Source organism: Dermacentor silvarum, chromosome 11 (assembly GCF_013339745.2).
Source record: "Dermacentor silvarum isolate Dsil-2018 chromosome 11, BIME_Dsil_1.4, whole genome shotgun sequence".
Taxonomy (NCBI): domain Eukaryota; kingdom Metazoa; phylum Arthropoda; class Arachnida; order Ixodida; family Ixodidae; genus Dermacentor; species Dermacentor silvarum.
The window spans coordinates 109191222-109213304 of record NC_051164.1 but is presented as its reverse complement, the minus strand read 5'-3'; the positions used below and the strand labels follow the sequence as shown (position 1 = coordinate 109213304).

The 22083-nt window shown below is 41.6% G+C and overlaps 1 protein-coding gene across 3 annotated transcripts in view; it reads left to right on the top strand.

Annotated features, from left to right (window-relative positions):
- Nucleotides 1-20126, top strand: part of LOC119433187 (rho family-interacting cell polarization regulator 1) — a 131415-nt gene extending 111289 nt beyond the window's left edge. For all 3 annotated transcript variants that reach the window (XM_049658499.1, XM_037700331.2, XM_049658501.1), the window contains 12 exons: nucleotides 299-573; nucleotides 2562-2775; nucleotides 6241-6356; nucleotides 7862-8060; nucleotides 9168-9300; nucleotides 10954-11103; nucleotides 11726-11869; nucleotides 12841-12990; nucleotides 14487-14530; nucleotides 14615-14698; nucleotides 17966-18059; nucleotides 18447-20126. In XM_049658499.1, the coding sequence (XP_049514456.1) occupies nucleotides 299-573; nucleotides 2562-2775; nucleotides 6241-6356; nucleotides 7862-8060; nucleotides 9168-9300; nucleotides 10954-11103; nucleotides 11726-11869; nucleotides 12841-12990; nucleotides 14487-14530; nucleotides 14615-14698; nucleotides 17966-18059; nucleotides 18447-18520 (1677 nt within the window). In that variant the 3' untranslated portion in view covers nucleotides 18521-20126. The remainder of the gene's footprint in view (nucleotides 1-298; nucleotides 574-2561; nucleotides 2776-6240; nucleotides 6357-7861; nucleotides 8061-9167; nucleotides 9301-10953; nucleotides 11104-11725; nucleotides 11870-12840; nucleotides 12991-14486; nucleotides 14531-14614; nucleotides 14699-17965; nucleotides 18060-18446) is intronic.
- Nucleotides 20127-22083: the final 1957 nt, after the last annotated feature.

Below are 22083 nucleotides of genomic sequence, written 5' to 3'. Positions count from 1 at the left end.
CAGAACAAAGTCTATGAATTTTGAAATCTACAGCAATTTTTTTTTAATTATTTACCAGTTTATAATGTATATATTTATTCCACCTGAGTAATTCTCACACATTAAGTTGGCAGGTCTGAATATGTGAGAACTGCTACTTTACTTCAGAAGAACTTGTTCTTGACCTAGTTGGTACATACTGCGAGATATAATTACTTCACTACTTTACTTTAAGTGTACTTGTGTTGATGGTTTCAGACCTTGTTAAGGTTCTCGTCAGCGAAGGACCTGATGTGCTTACCTACAGCTTCCTTTTCAGAGCATGGTGCACGAATTGGAGACAGGACAGCGTGACTGGCGACCTCAGGTTACCGATTGGGAGGGGCCTCGGCGAAGGATGACCCCGCAGGGAAGCAGTCCCGGTGGCAGCCTAGGGTCAGCCGGAAGCATGTCCGCACCCAGCTCGACCCTGACTAGCCCTAACGAGGAGTTCCCACGAGCCGCCGCTGGTCAGACTCTTCTTGTCAATTCGTACGTGCACAACAGGCCTCAGAGCCCGACACTTAGGGCTGTGGAAACTACAACTTCTCAGAGGTGAGTATCTAGTCGAACCTTGTTATAACAAACTTGCATTTGACACAAATGTGCTTTTGTTATCTGTTTTATTCGTTATGAGCACATATCCATGACAGAACGATTTCCGCAAGAAACATTTTACGTTTACTTTGATATGTCCAATAATTTGTTATACCCCTGTTCGTTATATTGGGGTTCAACTGCATGTGCTTTTTTTTTTATGTGACCTCTTTTTTTCTTGTCTTAAGTTTCAATACGCAGCCTATGGTTATGCCTTGCTGTAGAGTGTACAGCAATAATATGTATAGCATTTGTCAAAAGAAATAGAGCCACTGGGAGCATGAATTTTGCCGAGTTGTGCATTTCGAACATCTGGTGCTCGAAGGTTGTGTGGGATTCATACAATAGGCTTGCCTCCCTCTCCACAGCTTTCCAGAAGTGTAGATGCAACAGAAATGCAACAGGAGGTCAACTAGACATCCTGGAGTTATCTGCAGTCATGCACCAAATGGCTTCATTTTCTTCAACAAAGGCTGTAGTACATTCAGCAGATTTATTATGTTTTACTTCAACACTGCATCTATGTGACAATGATTCAGTTGTGAACAACTTAAGGTTATAGCTCATATTTTTAGTACAGCTTATTGTCACTTGCAATGCTGGTGGCAAGAACTATTTATGCTGTTATCGAAGTTCTTGTAAGCAAATGAGTTCCACAGAAAATTCAGGTTTATGCTAATTCTTTCCCTTTTATGAAACTTTTATTTGTGATTGCATTACTTCCCACTGCTGAAAAGGAAGCAATACAGAATACTTTGGTGATATATATGCCACTGCCAACACATTTATGCCAGCTTATAAGTGGAATTAAGTTTGTAATTGTCACAGTCACCAGATGTCACTACTGGCATTGTTATTCGAGTCTGTTTCAGTATTCTGCTACAAGTCCAACGTGCCTCCTCTGTTCTAAGGCTCCTTAGTACGTATTACAGCAACATAAGCACGAGAAACAAAGCTTATAGTTAAGTATATCTTGCAGTGTTGTGAAGCTAGCACTGTTCTGCACATGCTAGGTGCGAGGCCAACCTTTTTTACATTGAAGCTGTCTATGGCTAGGATCTGGAAAAAAACGTGTCCTAGATGTTGACAAAAGAAAAAATCATGTGGGCCGATCCTGGTGATCGTGCAGAAAGGGTCCAGGCTCAATGGCATATACCCCTGTGGGCTCGGGAATCTGTAACGCGCCCTTGAACTACTCTTGTCAATGAATGGACACATGGGATTGATGTGCAAACAAGAGTGTCGAGTGCCGGGCGGGTGAAGACGCCATGTATGCAAAGACCGACTGCATGAGTGCCACCCCGTACGATATGCCAGTTGTAAATGATGCCACTGTCTCGGATTGTGCGAACATTTGTGCCGTTAGGCTAGAAGATGGCACTGCAGTAGTTGCTGCTGTATACATCCCTCCCGCAACCTCAAAGAGAGAGATCGAAGTCTTTCTGACTGACGTGTTCGGTTGGGTGTCTCTCGACAACACATCCATCGTCGTTGTGGGAGACATTAACGTTGACATCAGCAGACCCGACGAAGTGGATCTCATCGTTCACGTTGGAACGTTTCGGCTCAAAAAAGTTGAAATGAAGTGTATGTGCCAACAACAACACGCAACAGATCGCGCATTGGTCTCACATTTAGCAAGAATGTGTCTAGAATCGATGTGCAACCAATTGTAGCTTACCATAGTGACCATAAGGCAATGATCAATATGGTGACCAAGTGAATGGAATTTTAAAAAACAAGACAAAAGTAAACCACGATGTTTTGTGTTGTCTTTTCAACCATTTAACATAGCTACCAAATTAAAAAAATTTTAAATATAAGTAAACAAAACCAACAGTTTCGCTGGTCTTCCATCTTCACATAGTGGAAGCACTGTGTTTTTTTTTTTTTTTTTTTTTGTAATTGGAAGTGGTTTTAATTTCAACTTTCTCTGTGTACTCTAGGTGGTCGAGCATGGGTGGCGACAGTGGCTCAGACTGTTGCAGCAGCCTTGACTTGGCCGAATCAGGCGGAAATATGTCGCCACCTTCATCGGCGCCGTCACCGTTGCGTGAAGCCGTTCAGGGCCTGAGCTCCTGCCTCGAAGACATCCAGGGCCACTATCCCGAGCTTCACTCGCTCGAGCAGAGCATAGCTGAGCTGGATCGCATGCTTCGGGTGAGGAACTGCACGGCCACCATGCTTCACTTCTGAAGCACACGGCCTTCTTGCGAGGCGAGGGCTTTTAGAGACCAGGACGCGAGGATGTGTTAGGGAGGGCACGAAACAACCAATTGTCATCAGCCCGGGACCTCACAGTTTCTTAAAAGCATACTGACACGCATTTTTCAAGTTTCACAGTGAAACTTTGACACACGCTTCTTTCACGTGAGCGGACGACACTTGGCAGGTTGAAAATGTGCCAGTACTCTTTACCTTGGGGCAATGTTATCATCCACTCACATTCAGGGTACTCTAACATTTTTATGATGCAACATCCATCATGATGCCTCACTGGATGTGGTGGGAATCTTGCTGATGCACTTGAGAACCAAGTGCCAAAAATTAGTACTGCTAGGAGGCTTGCCATTCTTATTGTCATACTTCTGCTGGTATCCCCAAAAGTGGTTGATTGGCAACCCTGGATTTGTCTCCAGGCTATTTTCATGCATCGTCATAGTTCATTAGTGTTATGAGGCTGCAGGACAGGTGCTGCCAATGTTCTCTGTCCTGTGCCGTGCATCTGTACTTCGCTGTTTGGCATAACTGCTACCGCGGCTTCTGTGGCTTCTCAGCCATATTCATCTACGCATCAAGCACAACGCAACTCAAAAGGCTTTACATTAAGAGACATCAATATTAACCTTATGTTTTATCCTTATTGCCAGTGCAGGAATAGAAAACAATCGCTTCGCTGATGGCACTTTCTTGTGTTGCTGCATCAAACAGTGCTGAATTCCAGTAGACTATGATTAAACGGAACTCAGAGGGACAGCAAAATTTTTTTCATTTATCCGAAGTTTTAATTAAGTGAAGGGCACAAAAATCACTAAGAATCTATTTAATCGAAAAGCGTCCGAGTGTTTTGATATTAGTGTGGTGAAAAAAAGACTTCACTGAGCTCTGCTTCTGATATTGTAGTTTCTTTTGAACATGGTTGTGTTTGTGTGAAAAAATTCCCAATAACTCTGCGCAGTCCTCGTGTTCAAAATAGCCGTGCATATTTTCAACTGCAACTCTTACCATTAGATCCAAAACAGTAATGTGTACTGGAACAGTAATACCTAATGCTTCGGCAATAGAATCATAGTCTGCACCAGGAATTTCACCGATTATACTTTAAACTGTCTCTTCAACCCAGGTAACAAGGGCATCATCTGATGTCCTTGTTAGTGCGGTGTGAACAAAGCAGCAGTGGCAGCTTGACTGCAAGATACTGCCTACTCTGTAGTGCTTTCTTTCAGCTGAAGGATCATTCTAGTGAAATCCTTAGGATGGAAACGCCACTATAACTTCAATATCTTTAATTTGCATAAACTTTCACGCAACTGCCCAATGAATTGCATTTTCTTCTTTATTTATAGCATCAACATTAGACATGTTTGGTGGCCTTTTGCTGTTCCATATGCTGATGCTGTAGATGATGATTCGTTTAACTGGAGCTTACAATAACATGGGCTTCGTTTAATGAAAGCTTGTCAACATTGACTCTTGGGGCGGACAACCAAGGTCGATACCATTGATCTGTTTATCTGGCATATCTGTTTAAGCAACTTTCGTTTGTCCGTGGTCCACTGTATTTTACTCGCTTGAACCAGCTTAAGTGTGAAGCTTTGTATTGTATAGGGTAGCCATGTTTTATATGCTCAATCTGTTGCCCATATATGTGTCATTACACTCATTTGTGCAATTAGTGTTGCTTTGCTGACGTCTCATGGTTGGACTTCACAGCAACTTGCTGTCTTCTGACACAGGACGAGCCAGCTTTACGGGTGTTTCAGTACTAGTAGAAACTGTGTGTAATAAGTTTAGTTTTTTGTCTAGCCTAATTATAGTGGGCCTTCTGAGCACACTACTTGTGCATGCAATTTTAACATGAGGTATGCAGAGACCAATGAAGCTGATTTTCTGCTGTACCCTAATGTTTGCAGCTTGTCTTTATCATTCAGTGTTATTTATCCTTTTGTTACTATTTTTCTACATTACACATGCATTTTATGAAATCTTTTAACTGCCTTCTGGGGCGCACTGAGTAATTTTGCAGTTCAGTGTGTTTTGTTACTTGTGTTCATTTAGTAGAGATATATGATGAATTACTTATCAGTGCATCAAGCACTACATTTTGAAATCTCTGACGCTGAGAAATCTAGAAACTTTTCTATTGCATCGGCCATTGTAAGATGCCATGTTCGTGTACAGATGTTGTAACATGACATGTCACTGCCGGCTTCTCATGTCATGACGTCTCACTGCTGTCTCGTTATGCTACAATACAACTGTAGCATCAAGCATCAGTTTGACTAGAACTGTTGCAAGACTTATCACATGCTGTTTGTTTGCTTGGGAACATGTCATGTGGACTAGATGTCCTGAACATTCATTCTTTCCTTTGTCTGCTTTCTCTACCTCAAGCAATTCCTTTCCTTTATGTACTGCTGCGTAGCATGGAGCGCATTTAGTTCTATTTCTGTTCAATTTGTTACCATCTGCTGTTAGCTATTGTTTCTTTGTTGTTGTTGTTGTTGTTGTTGCTTTGTTTATCTCTCACTGTTGACCTGTCTTCTCCTGTCACTTTCTGCAATAAACCGAGAGGACCACCATCATTAAGGAGATCTCTTGATAGCTTTTTATGAAAACCTGGTACCCATTTTCGTGCCAGCCTACATTGTTCACGAGCTTTTCTTTAAGGTAAGACAGCGTTCCTGAAAGGCCTGACTATAGATGTGTGGACTTGCTGTGCAGTCTTCCCCGGCATGTAAGAGAGATGTAACATCGCAACGTAAATGCATATCACTAACTTGAAGCACCGTTCTTGTTATGGGCTGCAAAATTCAGACAGCTGCAGCAGCTTAGCACCTACATTATTCCTGGCCACAATTACTGCATTCTGCTGGGACGAGAACATTAAAAAAAAAAACTGTACCATGAAATTTCGGTGCATAATGAAAGATCTTAGGTTTTTGAAGTCAGTCTGGAGCACTTTAGTCTTTACACACTACATTAAAGTTGTCGTATATTCACGCAATATCTTTGATATCTAAATAATTGGCCGACATTCAACCTCTTAACATGCATCTAAAACTGCGTGAATTTCATTGTGAACATCATCACCGATACATTGGCCATCTGGATTTTCTTCAACACACAATGGCCTAATGTGGTGCACACACGGTAGAAATTACATGTTACAGCTAATTCCTCCGATTGGACCCTCTCCCTGCAAAGCATGAACACAAAGCATGCTAAAGCTTGTTTAATCCAGTCTTTATTTCTTTTCCTTTGCCCTTACTTTCTTCTATTCATATACCACTGCTGAGTTCCTAACTAACTGTAGTACAAGGTCGTGGCTCACTGGTTCTTTTAACAATGAAACTGATTCTTTTTCAGTTCAATAACATTGTGGCATGGGTTTCAAACTTTCAGAGACGAAGCCATCACCGACGTGGATCCACAGGCTCAAATGTGAGCATCTCTGTTGAGAGTGCTCTTGGCTGCTTCGACTTCCTCGACAGTGAAGAAACTGAGTCTTCCGAGAGCAGGTGTGTTACTGTGTTGCTACAGCATAAATGAGCAGAAAGAGAGACGGGTCAGATCATTACATGCATGTCGTAGCGTATGTGCCATTCCACATCAAGACAACTCGGGCTATGTTCATATTGTTACTGCAGTAATTGTTCTAGCTTGTTGTAAAATGAACATTTTAGCATTTAAATGGATTGAGAGCATCCTCATTGCCTTTAGCTTTCTGCAACTTGGGGCAAATTAAACTGAGAAACAATAGCTGGCTTTGCCGAACACTAACATCAGCAAGTGGTAGACTCCATTGCAGGAGCTTTGTTAATCAGTGATCATACATCTTCACACTTTCGAAGGCCCTTTGGTTTTTGCAAGCAGGCGGCGTTCAACCCAATTAAAGAATCTTATTTGGTCCATCCGGTTGATGTTCGAAAACTCGACTTAAACCAATTTGAACCAGTTGAAACCAATAAAGCAGTTTGTGTTTTTGAACACAAACGAGATGAAACCACTGGTCTATTTTACGGGGGCAAGACCACAGCAATGCAACGTAGAACGAAGGTAGGCATTGCGTGAGTGCACATACAGTGTTGTTTCTGTGCCTTCGTATCGTCGTTCCATCTTGTTGTTAAAGGGGCCCTGAAACACTTTGAACGTAGTAAAAAAAACTTCGCTGATCTGTAGAAGAGGCTCCTGTGAACTTGTGAGCCAAATACTACTGCACTGCCTGCAGCAAGAAATTTACAGTCTCGTTTAAGACAGTGAAAATCACTGGCTCTTGCCTATGCAATGTCATCATGCAGCTGCATCACAAGCAGCGAAGCCCACCAACTATTGGCTGATTTCGTGATCGCATGAATATTCTCAATAATACTGTTATTGCTAATTTTGGGTAAAATAAATTAAAAACATACATGTCTGCGATGTCAAAAAGATGGAAAAAGCATTTCATTCTTGCACTGCCGGTTTGCATATGACAGTTGCACATAGCTGCATCTGCTGCATGTGGCCTCCAATATAGCAGCTGCGTGCTGCGTAGCATTGATACGGCAGCCGCCACGGTACGCCACGACGAGCTCGCTTGCCAGTGAGGCACTCAACTTTTGGGTGGGGTCTTGCCCCCTTTTCATCTGCTCTCTCTAGCTTCCAGCGCGCTCGTGGGACGAAAGGAGAAAGCCAGCGGTAATAACTACATCTAACTCCACTTATACTTGAAGGATGTGAAAAATATTTGTGGTAAGAGATTCATGAGGCAATGTCCTATAAAAAGTAAGGCCATTCTATGATTAGACTGAAAACTGCTTCGAACTTCTTAAAGGCTGCAGTTTTGTTACAAAACAAAAAACCCCACGTATGATCAAAGTTAATCCCGGTGCCCTTGACTAAAGCACCTCTCATAAAATCTGTTGCTTTCAAATGTTAAACTTTATTTATAAAATCAATTATTGTATATCTCTTGCTGTTTTCAAAAAGCACGTGTTCGCATCGTGTCTTAGCAGAAATCATTGAGAATACCTTGTTCTTCCAGTCCTATTAGGCAAAGTCCTTACAAGATCCGGGAGACCAAGAATGGTGGAACGGCTGACTCCGGTGTTGCGCTGCTCAAGGATCGCAAGAGTCCCATCAGTGGCGGATCCACACCGAGCCCAGTCACAGTCTCCACCGGCTCGGATCAGCTGGACTGCGTCATTGCTGTGCATTGTCGTTACTGCATTCGTCTAGTTGAGGTTGGCAGATTCATCACCGATACTTTTGCCTGAAGCTTTATTCTGAATCAACATTTGCATACAGACATTTTAGTACTGGACTCAAACGCTTAAATGGGTGGCAATCTGTTCTAACCATGAAATAACTGCAAACCAATGAGCCAAACTTTGATATAACTAATAGGGATATAAAAAATTATTGAATATAACAAAGTAAATCTAAAATGTTTCATGCAGATATCTGTGTCAAAAAAAAAAATTTGCGTACCTTGCACTAGCGGCACAAGGCTAAAGAAACGGCGGAGCTGATCGGCACTTAGCTGGTCCTGGCCTCACGAGTTATGCTTTACCAGAATTTATTGATTATTGATGGATTAGCTATTGATTGGCTATTGCAAGGTATTGGCCACATATTTGGGCTAGGCTAAGCACTACCAAGTCATCCCCAGCATTTTCTGCAATTTATTGATTAATTAGCTATTGATTGGCTATCGATCAGCTATCGTAAGGTGAAGCCAGGCGCAGCTGTGCTCGGTGACGTCATCGCTTGGCGAGTTTTCGCGAACGCTACACGGGGAAACGAAAAGCTTAACCAGCTCTGCTGTTAAAATATGTTTATAATGAATATCAAACATAACAAAGGTATTTTCATGTTGGATGCAACTTTATTATGACGAGGTTCAACTAGTATACAGGATATAATACATCCTCGCATTTCAAGTTCGAACTCTGCTAGTGAAAGAACAAGTGTCTTTCCATTTTCTTGTTTACCACAGTGTCTTTTGTTTCATAATGTTGAATTCCAAGGAGCAAGAGTTTGGTGTGTCATGAAGTCAACTGATAAGAAATTAGGCCATTTTTCATTCTCACCCCTGTAACTAATCAGTGTCTAACTTGAAGGCAAGTATGCACATTCTTTTTTTCGAGGATAATCATGTAAAGGTTTCATTGCATAAGTGCAGGTATATGAAAGGGCTTGTGCATTATCAGATTCATCTTAAGTAACCAAGGTGCCACTTTGTCATGATCAGGCTAGGTTATGTCTGTTATGAATGCATTACGTTTATAGAGCATAATGGCAGCATGCACTGAAACTACAATCATCGTGTGCTTGGCTATATTTTGCAGAGTTTGGGCACCTTTGGACCTCTCCGGTGTCGGGAGAGGACATCGATAGAAAAACTTCAGCACCAGTCTCGGCTTCTGTACAAGCTGTTGCGTGTGGCAAACAGATTTGCTGAAGATAGGAGGCAGCTCTATGGTGAGAAAATGGATCTATCAGTACTGTGTGATATAAAGATATACACTCCCTCGCTGAATAACCTGAATAGCTGAACACTGGCTATTTTTCATCTATATATGTTTCTCATGAGAATCCTAGGTAGAAATCATTGTTGCTCAAAACAATGATCTTAGCATGACTAAGATGAGGTGCTAAGAGAAGGCATCTGTTTGTTTTCACTAAATTATCTAATGATAGTTGCAGACTAGTTACACAGTTTATGCAGCTATGTCTACTGCAGATCCAAATCTTGAGGGCGACTGGCCTGTGTGAACATCTTTGACTTAGTGGTGCCCTCCGTGCACATGCGCAAACTCACTGCGTCTTCCCCCCTCCTCACCACTTCTCTCTCTTTTTGTCATCTTTCTGTTCCCCAGTTCCAATTGTATGAAGCACTTTTCGTGGGCTAGCTACAACACAGCTTACCGATCATGGTAAAAATTCGCCTTTCCTGCCTACGTACATTGAAGAGCTTACAAGCTCAAGCATTGTGAATATGACTAGGTCTGCCACGTTACACCTCAACCAAGGGCACGATCGTTGAAGCACGCATCTGCTTAATAGATGTTTACCGCTCTTGCAAACCTCTCGCAGTGTATCTTCGACTGTTAACCCGCCACGAATGTCATCTGCTTTCATTAACATTTCATGTCCGGAGAGCTCTTTTTCTCAATCTCTTACATCATGAGAGTGCCATTCTATGAGCTTTTGCTCTGGCCAAAGTAGCGAGTGTACCAGTATGGACTTTATCAAGACCTGTGGTGTACCTCTTTATTCCGAGAGTTTCTAAAATAGTCATATAGGCCAAGGCTTCATTTGGTCTTTGGCAATTTGCCCTATTCCATATTTCTACAGAATATGCCGCTTCTTTGCATATATGTACTGATGGATCAGTGTCTCTTAACTACTTCAACAGCGGCATTTGTAATAGTAGTTAATTTGACGATGTTTAGCTCGCATGTTTTATGCCTACACTATGCCTGCATGGGTGAAAATTTACCGTACATTTGCTTCAATTTTATGTTTATTTGGGTGCAGTTGACGTATTGAAATATTAAAAAGTATTAAAAATATATTCGCATTTACAAATAGCCTCTATTCGATGCAAAGAATGAATCGAATAGGACACTATTCGATACGTTATTCGAATGTTTTGAATGTTTACCCTAAATGTTTTTACTATATCAGCCGCATTTTACCTTCCCTTGGTACACATTCTCATACTCCATTACACCACTGGTTATCTGTGCTGTACACGTTAAATGACCTTATGCAATCACATTTCTTCCTTATAATCTTAACCAGAATATCACCTACTCATTTTTGACCCCAATCGATACTTTGGGATAAAGAAATAAAGTTATTTATAACCTCCGGAAATGCTCGCAAGAATACCAGGATTGCATGTTGCAAACATCTAGAACCAGATCCAAATGCATTTTTCCAAGAAGCACCACAAACTGCTCTTACCCATTTGTGTGTAAATTGTTTTTACCCTCCAGGCTACAGGAAGCGTATTAAATATTTAGGTGCTTTGAATTGGTCGTATTCATACTGTCTGTATGAATTCTGTTATTAGTTAATTGCTTCTGCCAACAAAGTTGATAACGGGGATGTGGTCCTGTGTCTCAGGATCTCAACTGGTTGAGGAGGATGACATTGGCCACCTGTGGTGTCAGATGGGCACCAATGATGGCCTGGTGACGACCTTGGCAAGGCTGCGTGACCCACTGGCCCGGCTTGTCAGGTCCCGCCTAAACAATGGCGCCATTTCTGAAAGAGGCAAGTTCTTTCTTTCTTTCCTTCACAGTAAGCCTTGCATTTGGTTATTGCTTACAGTAGCATTTTCTAACCTTCAATATTTTCTTGTCCTGGCAACTCGCCGCCTCCCCGTATTTTTGCCCAGCCAGTTTCCTTTGCCTCATCAGTTTTTGTCTTTGCTTCATTTCGTTGATGTCATTCTTCAAAACCCTCACCAAAATAATCGTACTAATCCTTATGAGAACAATTTCTTAAAAGAGAAACAGGTTATGAGCTAGCTGGTCATCATCATTCCCTGAAATCAACATCTATCCTAAAGCACCCTCTCACCCAGAGTGAAGTTCTGACCCCATAACTGACCTTGGCTATCGCACCCACAACTTCGACCATTCTTCAGGAATTCTCATTCCAAACACAATCTTTTCTCATTACATTGCATACTTGCACACAGTATCCTCAGTTTAGCCTTTTGTATATTCTGAATGCCGAACCTGGTCATAGCCAGATTATTGTAACACTGTGCTGTGTGTCTAGGTTCGTGTTTGCGAACATTTGAGTGTACACGTGGGTAAGTGTACATGTTTGTGGGCCTTCTTGATGTAAGCAAAGCCATGATTACTCACTTTGTACATCCCTGTTCCAGTGGTGATGGTCGTACTCCAGAAAATGCTGGATATCACAAGGCTGGAGCCTGACATGCTGGTGACGGTGCTGCAGTTCCAGACGTACTTTGCCCAGCTGGGTAGCACACTGTTCATGGATCATGTGGAGCAGTTGGAAGCTGAGCGTAAGTACTTGTCACATGTCGTAAAACCACAGCGGCTTGTTGGGTGCTGTGGCCATAAGAGAATGTTAGTCGTTCTCTATAACTGAGTGCAATATGTGTGGCTTACATGTAAGTAGATGGAATTGAATATAAATTAGTGCTGCTTGTCATGGAACAAAATTGACAGTGACAATCGCAGCAGTAATGACAGCAGCATACTAGTTAAACTAGCAATCACAATAACAACAAAGGTGAGTGAGCTGAGACTACAAAATGAAGGAAGCAATGAAACCATGCTTTGACATATGCATAAATTTTTGTAAGTGAATAGCTTTCTTTGGCTCTTTCAGCCATTTTTGCGGTTGGTCGGTAGTCAGACTTGGCAAGGAAAACATTCGTCTGTCTCTCGCTGACTTTTGCTCGCAGTCTCTTTGCTGGCTCTCTCTCTTTCATTCATTCATTGACAATCACTGTTGATGGTTTCTGCACAATTTTTTAGAACATAAAGATTTAGAACGTCGACAGTGTTCTTTTATTTTTGCGTGACATAACCTGTGCTCACTTCTTATCTAATGTCCGTACCAGGACACTTTTTATAAAGCACCTTCATAATGGTGATTTTTTTTTTTTGGTTCAGAACAGCGCAGGAATGCGTTTTTTACTGGGAGGTTTTACTGAGCCAAGGAAAAAAAGCATGTTTGGTTAATTGACCTTATTATGAACTTTGCAAACAGTGCTGAATACCCGACAAGTTGTTCACTTCATGGCAGAACAAGAACAAAAATGGACTGGGTAGTACTACCGAATTTGCATAAACAGTTAAATTTTGCTAAGCCACATTCTTTCACCTGTTGCATTATATGCAGTGCACTTGTGCGACTAAATATTGCTAATCAAGGTATGACTGCAATAATTTTACTGCTCCTTTTTGTTTTTGTACTCCCCGCATGTGTTAAGATGTGCACACCTGTCATTAATATTCAACATTGCAGTGAAGGTCCTTGATTCACTATCCTCGCGGGAGCTGCCCATCGTGAAGAGGACACTGTCGGCACTGAAGAATGTAGTGCCTACTCGGGAGCTGGTGTTTGCCATTTCCCAAATTCTGGTCTGCGGAGATCGACAGCTCTCCAATCTAGCTGGTGAGCCTGGTATCATTTCTCACTGTGTGATTTCTTAGAGCAGTTCTATGTTCTCACAATTTCCTGCAGTGATAAGCTTCAGTTATCAATTATATTTAATTTTACTTGATATGTAATTTTAATAGACGTTGAATGTGGCCCTGGGAGATCCTTTTTCGCTACTTTGAACTGAAATTGCAGTATTGTCGAAGGTCACTGTAACTAATTATCAGATATAACAAAGTAAATGCAAAATGTTTCTTGCCTCAATATTATTGATGAACTGTGTATATAGTACTCGTGTGAGAGCTACACTTTTTTTTTTCTTTAATTTTTAAAAAGATTTTGGCAGGGTGTGGCTTATACACAAGTAGGCCATTTGCAATTCAATTTTCAGACCACATATTAAAAAAACATGTTATTTCTGCGATATTAAAGACACGCTATCTAGCGTCTGTCTCCAGCTGCACTTGTTAGCAGTCTAACCACTATCACAGTCGCTGCTGCTCGGATGAGGTTCGGAGGCATCTTCAAAGAGGTGGTCATCCTCAGTGCCGTCCATAGCATTAGAAATGCCTCGTATGTGGTTAGTTGTTTTCTTTCCATCGCAGGCAGTCGTACAATGCAACTGTGAAAGTGAGCAATACAAAGAAGCAATGGCGCATGGCGCTGGCAAAACAGAAACTAGACAAAAAAGGGGAGATCTTAAAGATGGTGCACAACACTGGGTCATGCGAGATTATGGGCCGCCAAGTTAGAGGGTGTGGTCCTCACACGAGTGCGGCTCTTACTTAAGTATATACTGTATATGCCTGTAGCAAATATATTATAATGAAGACATTTTCATGTTGGTTGCGACTTTGTTATATTGAGGTTCGATGTTTACAATGAAATGCCATTATGCAAAGGAGCTGGCAATGGCCCTCCATCCTCTAGTCCGAGGGCGAGCACATACATAGTTTAGGCTTATGAAAGCGGGCTAATTCATCAACTAACATGCGGCACTTGGCAAAGCATACTTGGAAATGTGCAAAGAATTATGTTTCCCGTAAAAGCCAACACATCCAGTCAAGAACAGTACTGCACTGCACTTGCTCAGCTAGGAACAGGCACATTCAGGCTGTTTCAAAGCTTATAAATTTTGACTACAGGAGAAGGCAGGCATGAAGTAGTGGTTAGAGCACTCGGTTTGAGCAAGTACAATCGTTGGTCTGATTTCCCGAATCACTGCGCAATGCTCTTTTTTTTTAACTTGCAAGTCATTCAAAATTCCTGGGAGAGATGCAAACAAATGGAAACACTTCACCCACATGCTGTTTTCCACTTTGACACTCCTAATGCTAACGCATTAAAAAAATCGCACCACTCTTCACTTGCCTTACTACAAATAGTAGCTGGAAGGTCAGAAATATATATTTAAAAAAAGCATGAAGTTGAGTTCCTTCACCCCAGACTGAATAATCCTTTTCAACTTGGGGAAATGCACCAGACCTGATAGTTATGTTGCCCCCTTTCAGAACAATACCTGAAGACAGCAGTGAAAGTCACTTCCAAGTCTCAGGTGAGCCTTATCCATAGTTGTGTGTAGTAGAAGTGCTGCTATAGCGACTTCGGGTTTCTTACAAGTCTCTGCATCTCATTGCAGATCTGTGCACTGCTGATCGAAGGGTTGGAGGCTGATGCTGCACTGACAAGGCAAGGGTGCTGCAGGGCCCTGTCTTTTCTACAAGTAAGCAACCTAAAAATTAATCTGCCTAACGTTTTTAGAATAGAAAAGTTGTATGCACCGAGCAAGATCTAGGTTTGGGTTAGGTTAGGTATGTTAGGTTTAGGTCAGGTTAGGTTATAGGAATATTGCACTCAATTTTCCACAAAGTATGGCAACAGAATTTAAAGCATTATAGGCAGGCACGGCCACTGTGAAAGAAAAACTCTAAACTGAGCTTGTGGGGGTCCTCAGCGAAGCGTCCTTGACCACATTTATTTCAAGATCCCTCTGAGGCAAGAGCGGCATGAATGACACGTCAGCTCAGTTTTTGAGCCGGGAACATTCTAAGCTCACGCTCCTTATCATTGCTTTCATTTTCAGCTGGAGGCACTGCTGCCGACGGCAGTGCCACTACAAACTAATCAACTGCTGAACTCGATGATGATGGCAGTTTAGATCATTGTGTAAAGAATGGCACAGAAAAGATACACGGACAAAGTGCAAATACTACGTGCAGAGTGAGCAGATGGAAACAGAGGAAGGATCATACGCTTTCTTGTTCCTTGCTCTGTCTCCGACTGCTCGAGCTCTGCATACTTGCAATGCCAGGCCAACTAGCACAACAAAAAAAAGTGTCGGTGCAAAACTTAGCACCGAGTGTTAGCCAAATTCTACTGCAATACCTGTCACAGGCTCTTAGCCCCAATTGAATTGATAGTCTTGTACTTTTTGGGTGTAATCGTCGGTACATATTGTGCCGACTTGAAAAAGAAATGTACCTAAGCACTTCTTATTAGTTGTGAATGTGAAAGCATTAATGTCTAATTGAATGCCGCTAAGCGGTCCTTCGAGGTATGAACTCCTCGCAGGCAAGCGAGCACGTTGAGACGCTAGGCGCGTTTTGATTTGGCCTTACCGAGGCGCAGGTAGAGTGCAGGCGGGAGCTTGCACGGACAAGGAATGCGCGTATAACACAGGCTTCCGAGAGCAAGAACGAGGGTGATTTGGCGTCGCAGCAATGTCTTCTCCCCTCACACAACATCTGGCGTGCTACCGAGGCGTTCCCTTTGGCCCGCTCTACTCTGTCGAGGCGCGCTTGTTCCGTGGCGTCGCAGCCAATGGGAATTTACTAGCCACTGCTACAGATGACAGATGCCGACCTTTTCGCTTCAATGAGCATCGGAGTTGGCCCCGAGTCTTCTCGTAACAGATTTCGCATCAATAATCTGATAAATCTGTTAAGAGAAGACGTTAGCTTGGGGCCAAATTCGATTTCTCTTCAAATATACACGTGAAATGCAATAATGCTCTCATTAAATAAACTCCTGACCAGTTTGAGTGAAATTTGTTGCATTTGAGAGAGAAAGCTGATTTCTACTGATTTGGAGAAACTGAATTTTCATTTAATATTTTATTGAAAATTTTTTCAAAAATCGGAAAGTTTGCACAAAGTTTACAAATCCATAGCTGTGCATCAAAAAGCAGACATCGCAGTTCAGTAAATTGAATCTGTTAGAGCATCTAAAACAGACAAATTTAATAAACAAGTTTAAGCTTATGTGCAGTTGTTGCACTGTTTACGAAGGTGTTGCAAAAGTTATACTGGCCAGCCAATTTCAGAGCACCAAATAATACCGTAATTTTGACTACTTTAGGTGTCCTAAAAGGTGCAGCTTACATAATTGTGATATTGCTATTTATTATCAAGTTGGAGTTGAAAAATTCGTACTTTTAATTGCAATGTTTAACAATTTTTGTAATATTGACGGCCTAAGTAAAACATCTGTTTCCTAGTGTTGGTAGATTTTAACTACAAAATTCCAACAGCTGCTTTAATGCGTCATACGAAGAAGTGCATGTTGAGCCCTGCCAGTGCCTGTGAGTCATATACTGCATCCTTTACAGGGTTTCTGCATACTTTAAGGATGTGTTCTTCTCTGAGCTTATGCTGGTAACGGCTGATACATCACAGGTTTACTATGAAATGCAGAAGTATAGAGAAGGGTCTAAACAAGTGCCAAATGTGCTGTGGATTTCCAGAGGCCTGTGGGGAGATTCTTTTTTTTGCTCTTGAAGTACTAAAATATGTGTACTACTGGAGCACATATCTCAGTTGCCAGCCTCTACTGTGGTGTCAGTATTGTCAAACAGATGAAGTCACCCTTGGAGCAAGCATGTACAGGGCAGTCAGATGGAGTGTAGTGCAGTAATCACCACAGCTAGCTGGACAAATAAGTTTAAGCAAAAGCTTGACATAACAACAGCTAACTCTTTTTCTTAAATCTACCTTGAAAGCAAAAGAAGATTACAAGATATTATTATAGCCTGCGAAGGAATCTACTGGCGGCAACGTAATGGCATACTTTAGTCATCCATGCTGTGAAGATAATTAAGCTCTGTGTATGCACCATGCAAAATTATGAACCTGTGTATTGCACTGTCAACCCACTTCAGCTTCTTACCTTGATAGAATAGGTACTTTCCTAGCTCTTCATCTTGTGGCTCCGGCTTCTTGCACTTGGTAGGCTGGGTCTATTCTCCTACGAAAACTTGCGGCTGCAATCCTGGACCTTGCCTCTGTTTGTCTGGTGCAATGTTGGCTCTGGGCCTTGGCATGTCTGCACTGAGTGTGTGCTATGGGAGAGGCATGTGAGCACACATCTCCTCTTTTAGCCCCTCGCCCAAGTGGATGAGCCAAGATGGCCGTGTCTTCGTGCGCGCTGTCTTACCACACATTTAGCGCAGGAAGTAGCGGTAGCGGACTAAACACAAAAGCTTCGCAGGCTTCGCTTCGTACCGCTGATGTGAAGAAATCATCGATGAAACCGTATCTTAATTGGTCACCAACTCTGAAACTGAACTAAATTTTTCTAATTGAAATGAATTTTTTCCGATTGCCCAATAATTTGGAAATCTTTCTGGCCCCTACCATGTAAGCAAAATTCGTCGGTCACTAATTATTTGCTTAAAAGGTTGAATTTCAATATAACAGTATTTAAGTTATAAATGAATGTGCCGATTTTACCGACTTCGTTGTATCAAGGTTTAACTGCATTCGTTATAAGCATATATTCCTAATGGGCTAACGGGCTAATATTTCGGGCTGTTAGCCCGAAAATCTTTCATTTACTTCATTATATCCAATAATTTGTAATATCTAGCTATGTTTGTAGTATTAAGGTTCAACTGTGGTTTTAGGCTTAACTTGCAACAGCCCGTTATTTTCAAACATGGGCTTAGTGAAAACTGAAGTGCAAGCTGCGAACAAACTTGTTGGCTCCTTTGCAGGCTCAGGAGTACATGGAGGAGTTGGTGCACCTCTCATATGCAGATGAAGTGGCCAAAGTGCGACAACAAGCCAAAGAAGCACTTTTCTCGTTCGGTAGGTGATGGTCAGCTCGTCTTTATGAGGACCCAGCACCTAATAATGATCACATACTTCACAGTTAACAGTAGTTGAAAGTAGTGCTTGTGTTTGTTCCTTCTTTTCCTCGTCCTTGGTTGTTGAAAACATAAATTTTTTGCTACTGTGCTGATGTGTGTTTACCAATGGATGAAGTGTGCATACATTCTTGCTTTCTTACTGTTTGTTTTGCTTACTTTTTGTTAAAGTTAGTGCTTTTCTCGCAACTACTGTTCCTTTGGCATGATGCACAGATACCCTTGATGTTATGTGCTGCTTTTATGTACTACTTTCCCGCTGTAATGCCTGTCAAAATGTGGTGTGCATTGAATGAATGATTGTTTTGCTATTCTATGGTCATTTCAGGAGAAGACGGGCGAAGGGAGTTCCAGCAGTCCCAGTTGGTTGCGCACGGTTTCCAGGGTCTGACCGTCAAGTAGAGCTCTGTCAACGTAACCTAGACCACCACGAACAAATGTGCGCTTAAAGAGCGTCTATATTTTGACACCCCTGTCCCTGACCTTCCAAACGCCCATGCATGCTCTCTAGCGATTCCAGCCTCCGGTACTTACGACCAAGCGATCCACCCGATCTGCAGCTTGAGGCCAAGATATTGTTTCATTTCACGGCTGTTCGTATCAGCTTCTGCCAAGTTACGATCGAGCCTTTGTTTTCGAGTTCCTGTTTATTGCTGCTGCTGCTTCTGTAAATAATATCAGGATATCCAGTGAGAACTCTTTTAGTTCAGGTGTTTTACGTTTTTTCTCTTTTTAATTTTTAAGCTGACCATGCTTGTTTCATCTGATGTTTATTTACTATTTTCTTTGCTTGACGTTTTTTGATTCTTTCCCATCATGCAGCGCAGCTGTGCCGAGCAGCAGCATTTTTTTTTTCTGACTTTTTCATTTTAGTGAGAAAAGGTTAAGAGGAAGCTTTAGCTCAGCGCCTTCTGATTTTCAAGTGCAAATATGTCTAGAACGCAGAAATGCTCAGATTAAATTTAAATAAAGTTAATTTAAATAAGAGATTATGTTTAATTCTGCCAGGTGTAACAAGCAGGATTTTGGTTCATGGCCTCTTAATTTTTTTTATAAGCTATTGCCAAAAATAGATAAATAAAAGATTGGGGAACAAATTTAAGCTGTGTACCAGGAACAGGGTACCATAAGTCTATAAACTGCATTTGTTATTCTGAAGAGTGCAAATGTAGAAATTGTAAAAATCAGCACAAAACTGACATATTAGTTCACAACTTATATGAAATCTGCGCATTCTTTACAATGAATTTGCAGATCTAACAAAATATTGCTATGGTTGAGAGCAGTATCTAATTAGCAACTTTGTCCACTTTATCAAAAGTTGGAGTTTACAGAATTGGGATATCATTTTTTGATTGCGGAGTTACGAACTGTACGCTTAATGCTTTAGTTTCTTGAAGTTTACAGATTTTCAGTAAATTTTTAATGAGATTCACAGCGTGAATCAATGATCTGATTTTTATAATTGCTAGATTTTCAAATTTTTTTTCTTTTATATGCAACAAACTTTATCAAATTTGGTGGAGTAAATGCCAAGCAAAACGATTTCGCTGTTCTTAGTGTAATTGATAGGAGCTTGTATGAGGTAACGCTTCCTCTTAACACTGTACTTATTGGCAGGTGTGCCTGCATTGCTCCATGCATATCAGTCGAGTGAAGCTACATGAGAGTTGATGGCATGTTCATAGTGATGACACATGTTTGCAAGCTTGCCAGCGTGCCATGTTGCTAACGGGAATCGACAGTGCAATGCTTGTTCCGACGGCTGATCGAGGCACTACTAGTAGTACTTTCTCCGACGAGCGCCACCCATGCAGTCTAGTCAGCAAAGTTGGTTGTTTGTTATCATTCCAGAAAGACGAAGAAAAGTGAGCAAAATGTTTCTTTATTAGCATCGAGAGATGTTCGAGCCCCCTCCCCACTTTTTTTTTCTGTTGCCACTAAGATGAAGCGTCTGCCAAATCCTCGAGACCGAGTGCTGGTTTTTAATAAACAAGTTATTGCATGACTGGGTTGCACGTCTCATTTTTAGCGCCACTGTAACAAGGCCTACATGCACATTAATGTTTAGCAGAAAACACGCTGTACAGGACAGAGACAAGAACGAAGATGCAACTGACAATGTGAAGCTGATTAAATTTATTCTATGGAAGTAATTACTACACATGTGCATGGTGGATACAATTTGCAGAGCTGACGTGAAAGGATGCAGACCCGCGGCAACTTGCTGGTGCATTGTTAAACATCAGCTTACCCGCAAACTTGGCAGGGAAGCACCACATAAACAAAAAAGACCAATTCATAAGTATGCCTTCTACAACACTTTTATACAGTCGAGCCCGACTATATCGAACCCGTTCGTATCAATTTATCCTGTATATCGAACAATTTCTAAACACGGTAAATTTACATTGAGAATATATAGCAAAAGTTACTGTTAAATCGAACGAAAATAGCAACGACAACCGATATGTCAAACTCCATGTGCCTCAAAAGTGTCCCAGCAAGTTGGCTTTCCCTCGCGGTGGCGGGGAAAACTGCCGGCGCCACCCCAGAGCGTCGCACCTCTACGTCACACCACCGAAAAAGCGTCGCACCTCTACGACCTGAGCAGACGAAAAAGGCGAGCTAGCAAAGGAGAGGACCCAAGGGGGAGGAGGTCATCAACTTGACCACCCGACAGAGTACTGACACTTCCACAAGTTCCCCGAAGGAGACATCGGCTATCACAAGACCACGAGGGGTTATTTAAGGCTGTCCTTGGCCCCCGTGTTTGTAGAACCGCTCGAGACTCGGATAGTGTCAAAACCATGTACCAATGAAGTGAATACAATTTTTTCTATTTTTTTCTTCATCATCACGATGCCCGCCTTCATCGCCGTCTCCCAATTCTTGCGGTGACGACCCACCTCACCCGGTCGAGGTTATATCAGTGGGGCACATTTTACTAAACAAACGTAAATTTTAGCCTCGTTATATAAGTCTCATCTAGCACTAGAATAACTTATATCCAATATTTTTTTTAAGCATACATGTATTCGTTATATGCTGACATGGGAAAGAAGCCTTTTTCATTTACTGTTATGTTGCTGGAAGCTTGCTAGTACAGTCACCCACACTTCCATTTCTTTTTTTTGTCAACAGGATTTTGCGATATCACCTGTGGTACTTAGTACAATTCTACTTGAGCTAGATTACTTTTAAAGGCAGACAACACGAGAATTCCAAGCAAATACTTGACTAATTACAATTTCTTGCGACATATTTAAACTAATTATTTTATGGCACATGTTGAAATTTTTGAACGGTAGCCAATGACATCTAAAGTCCATAACCACTCGGAAGAAATTCTGAGGATGACACTAGTTTTGATATCTGCGTCCTCAAAATTTGTGACAAAATGTATTGGTGTTCCAGTAATTTTTGAGCTCCAATGCACAAAAAAAAAAAAAAGTGTTTTGTTAAAAAAGTAACTGGGACAGCAGTGCATTTTTGCTGCAAGTTTGACTGTGCTTATTCAAAATCTGTTTCAAGTGGATGTGCCTTGTGAAATAACTGGCTTCAATTCGTGTATTGCCATATGTGCGTTAGAGTAAATAGTTTCAAAGTTGATTAGTGGAACTTCCTCACTTAGTTATGCTTAATGATTTCTAGTGTAAGTAATGTCCACCTCTTCCATGCTATTTCTCCTGTACAGTCGGTACCAGTTTAAAGAACATGTGATGCCAGGAAAAAATATTTAGCAGCCTCGGCACAGACAGTAGTAATAGATTTCCAGTCCATTCTGGTATATGTAAACATGCAACTTTTTTGTGGAATCCACACCCCATAACCTTTTGACACGGACTGTACCTTTTTGTAAGGCCTGTGTTGTGTGACTGTCCGAAAGACACGAGCAGTATTTGGTAGACAAAATTTGAGATGCACAGTGCACCTCGCACGCTAGTTTGGCAAAGCAAAGCCTC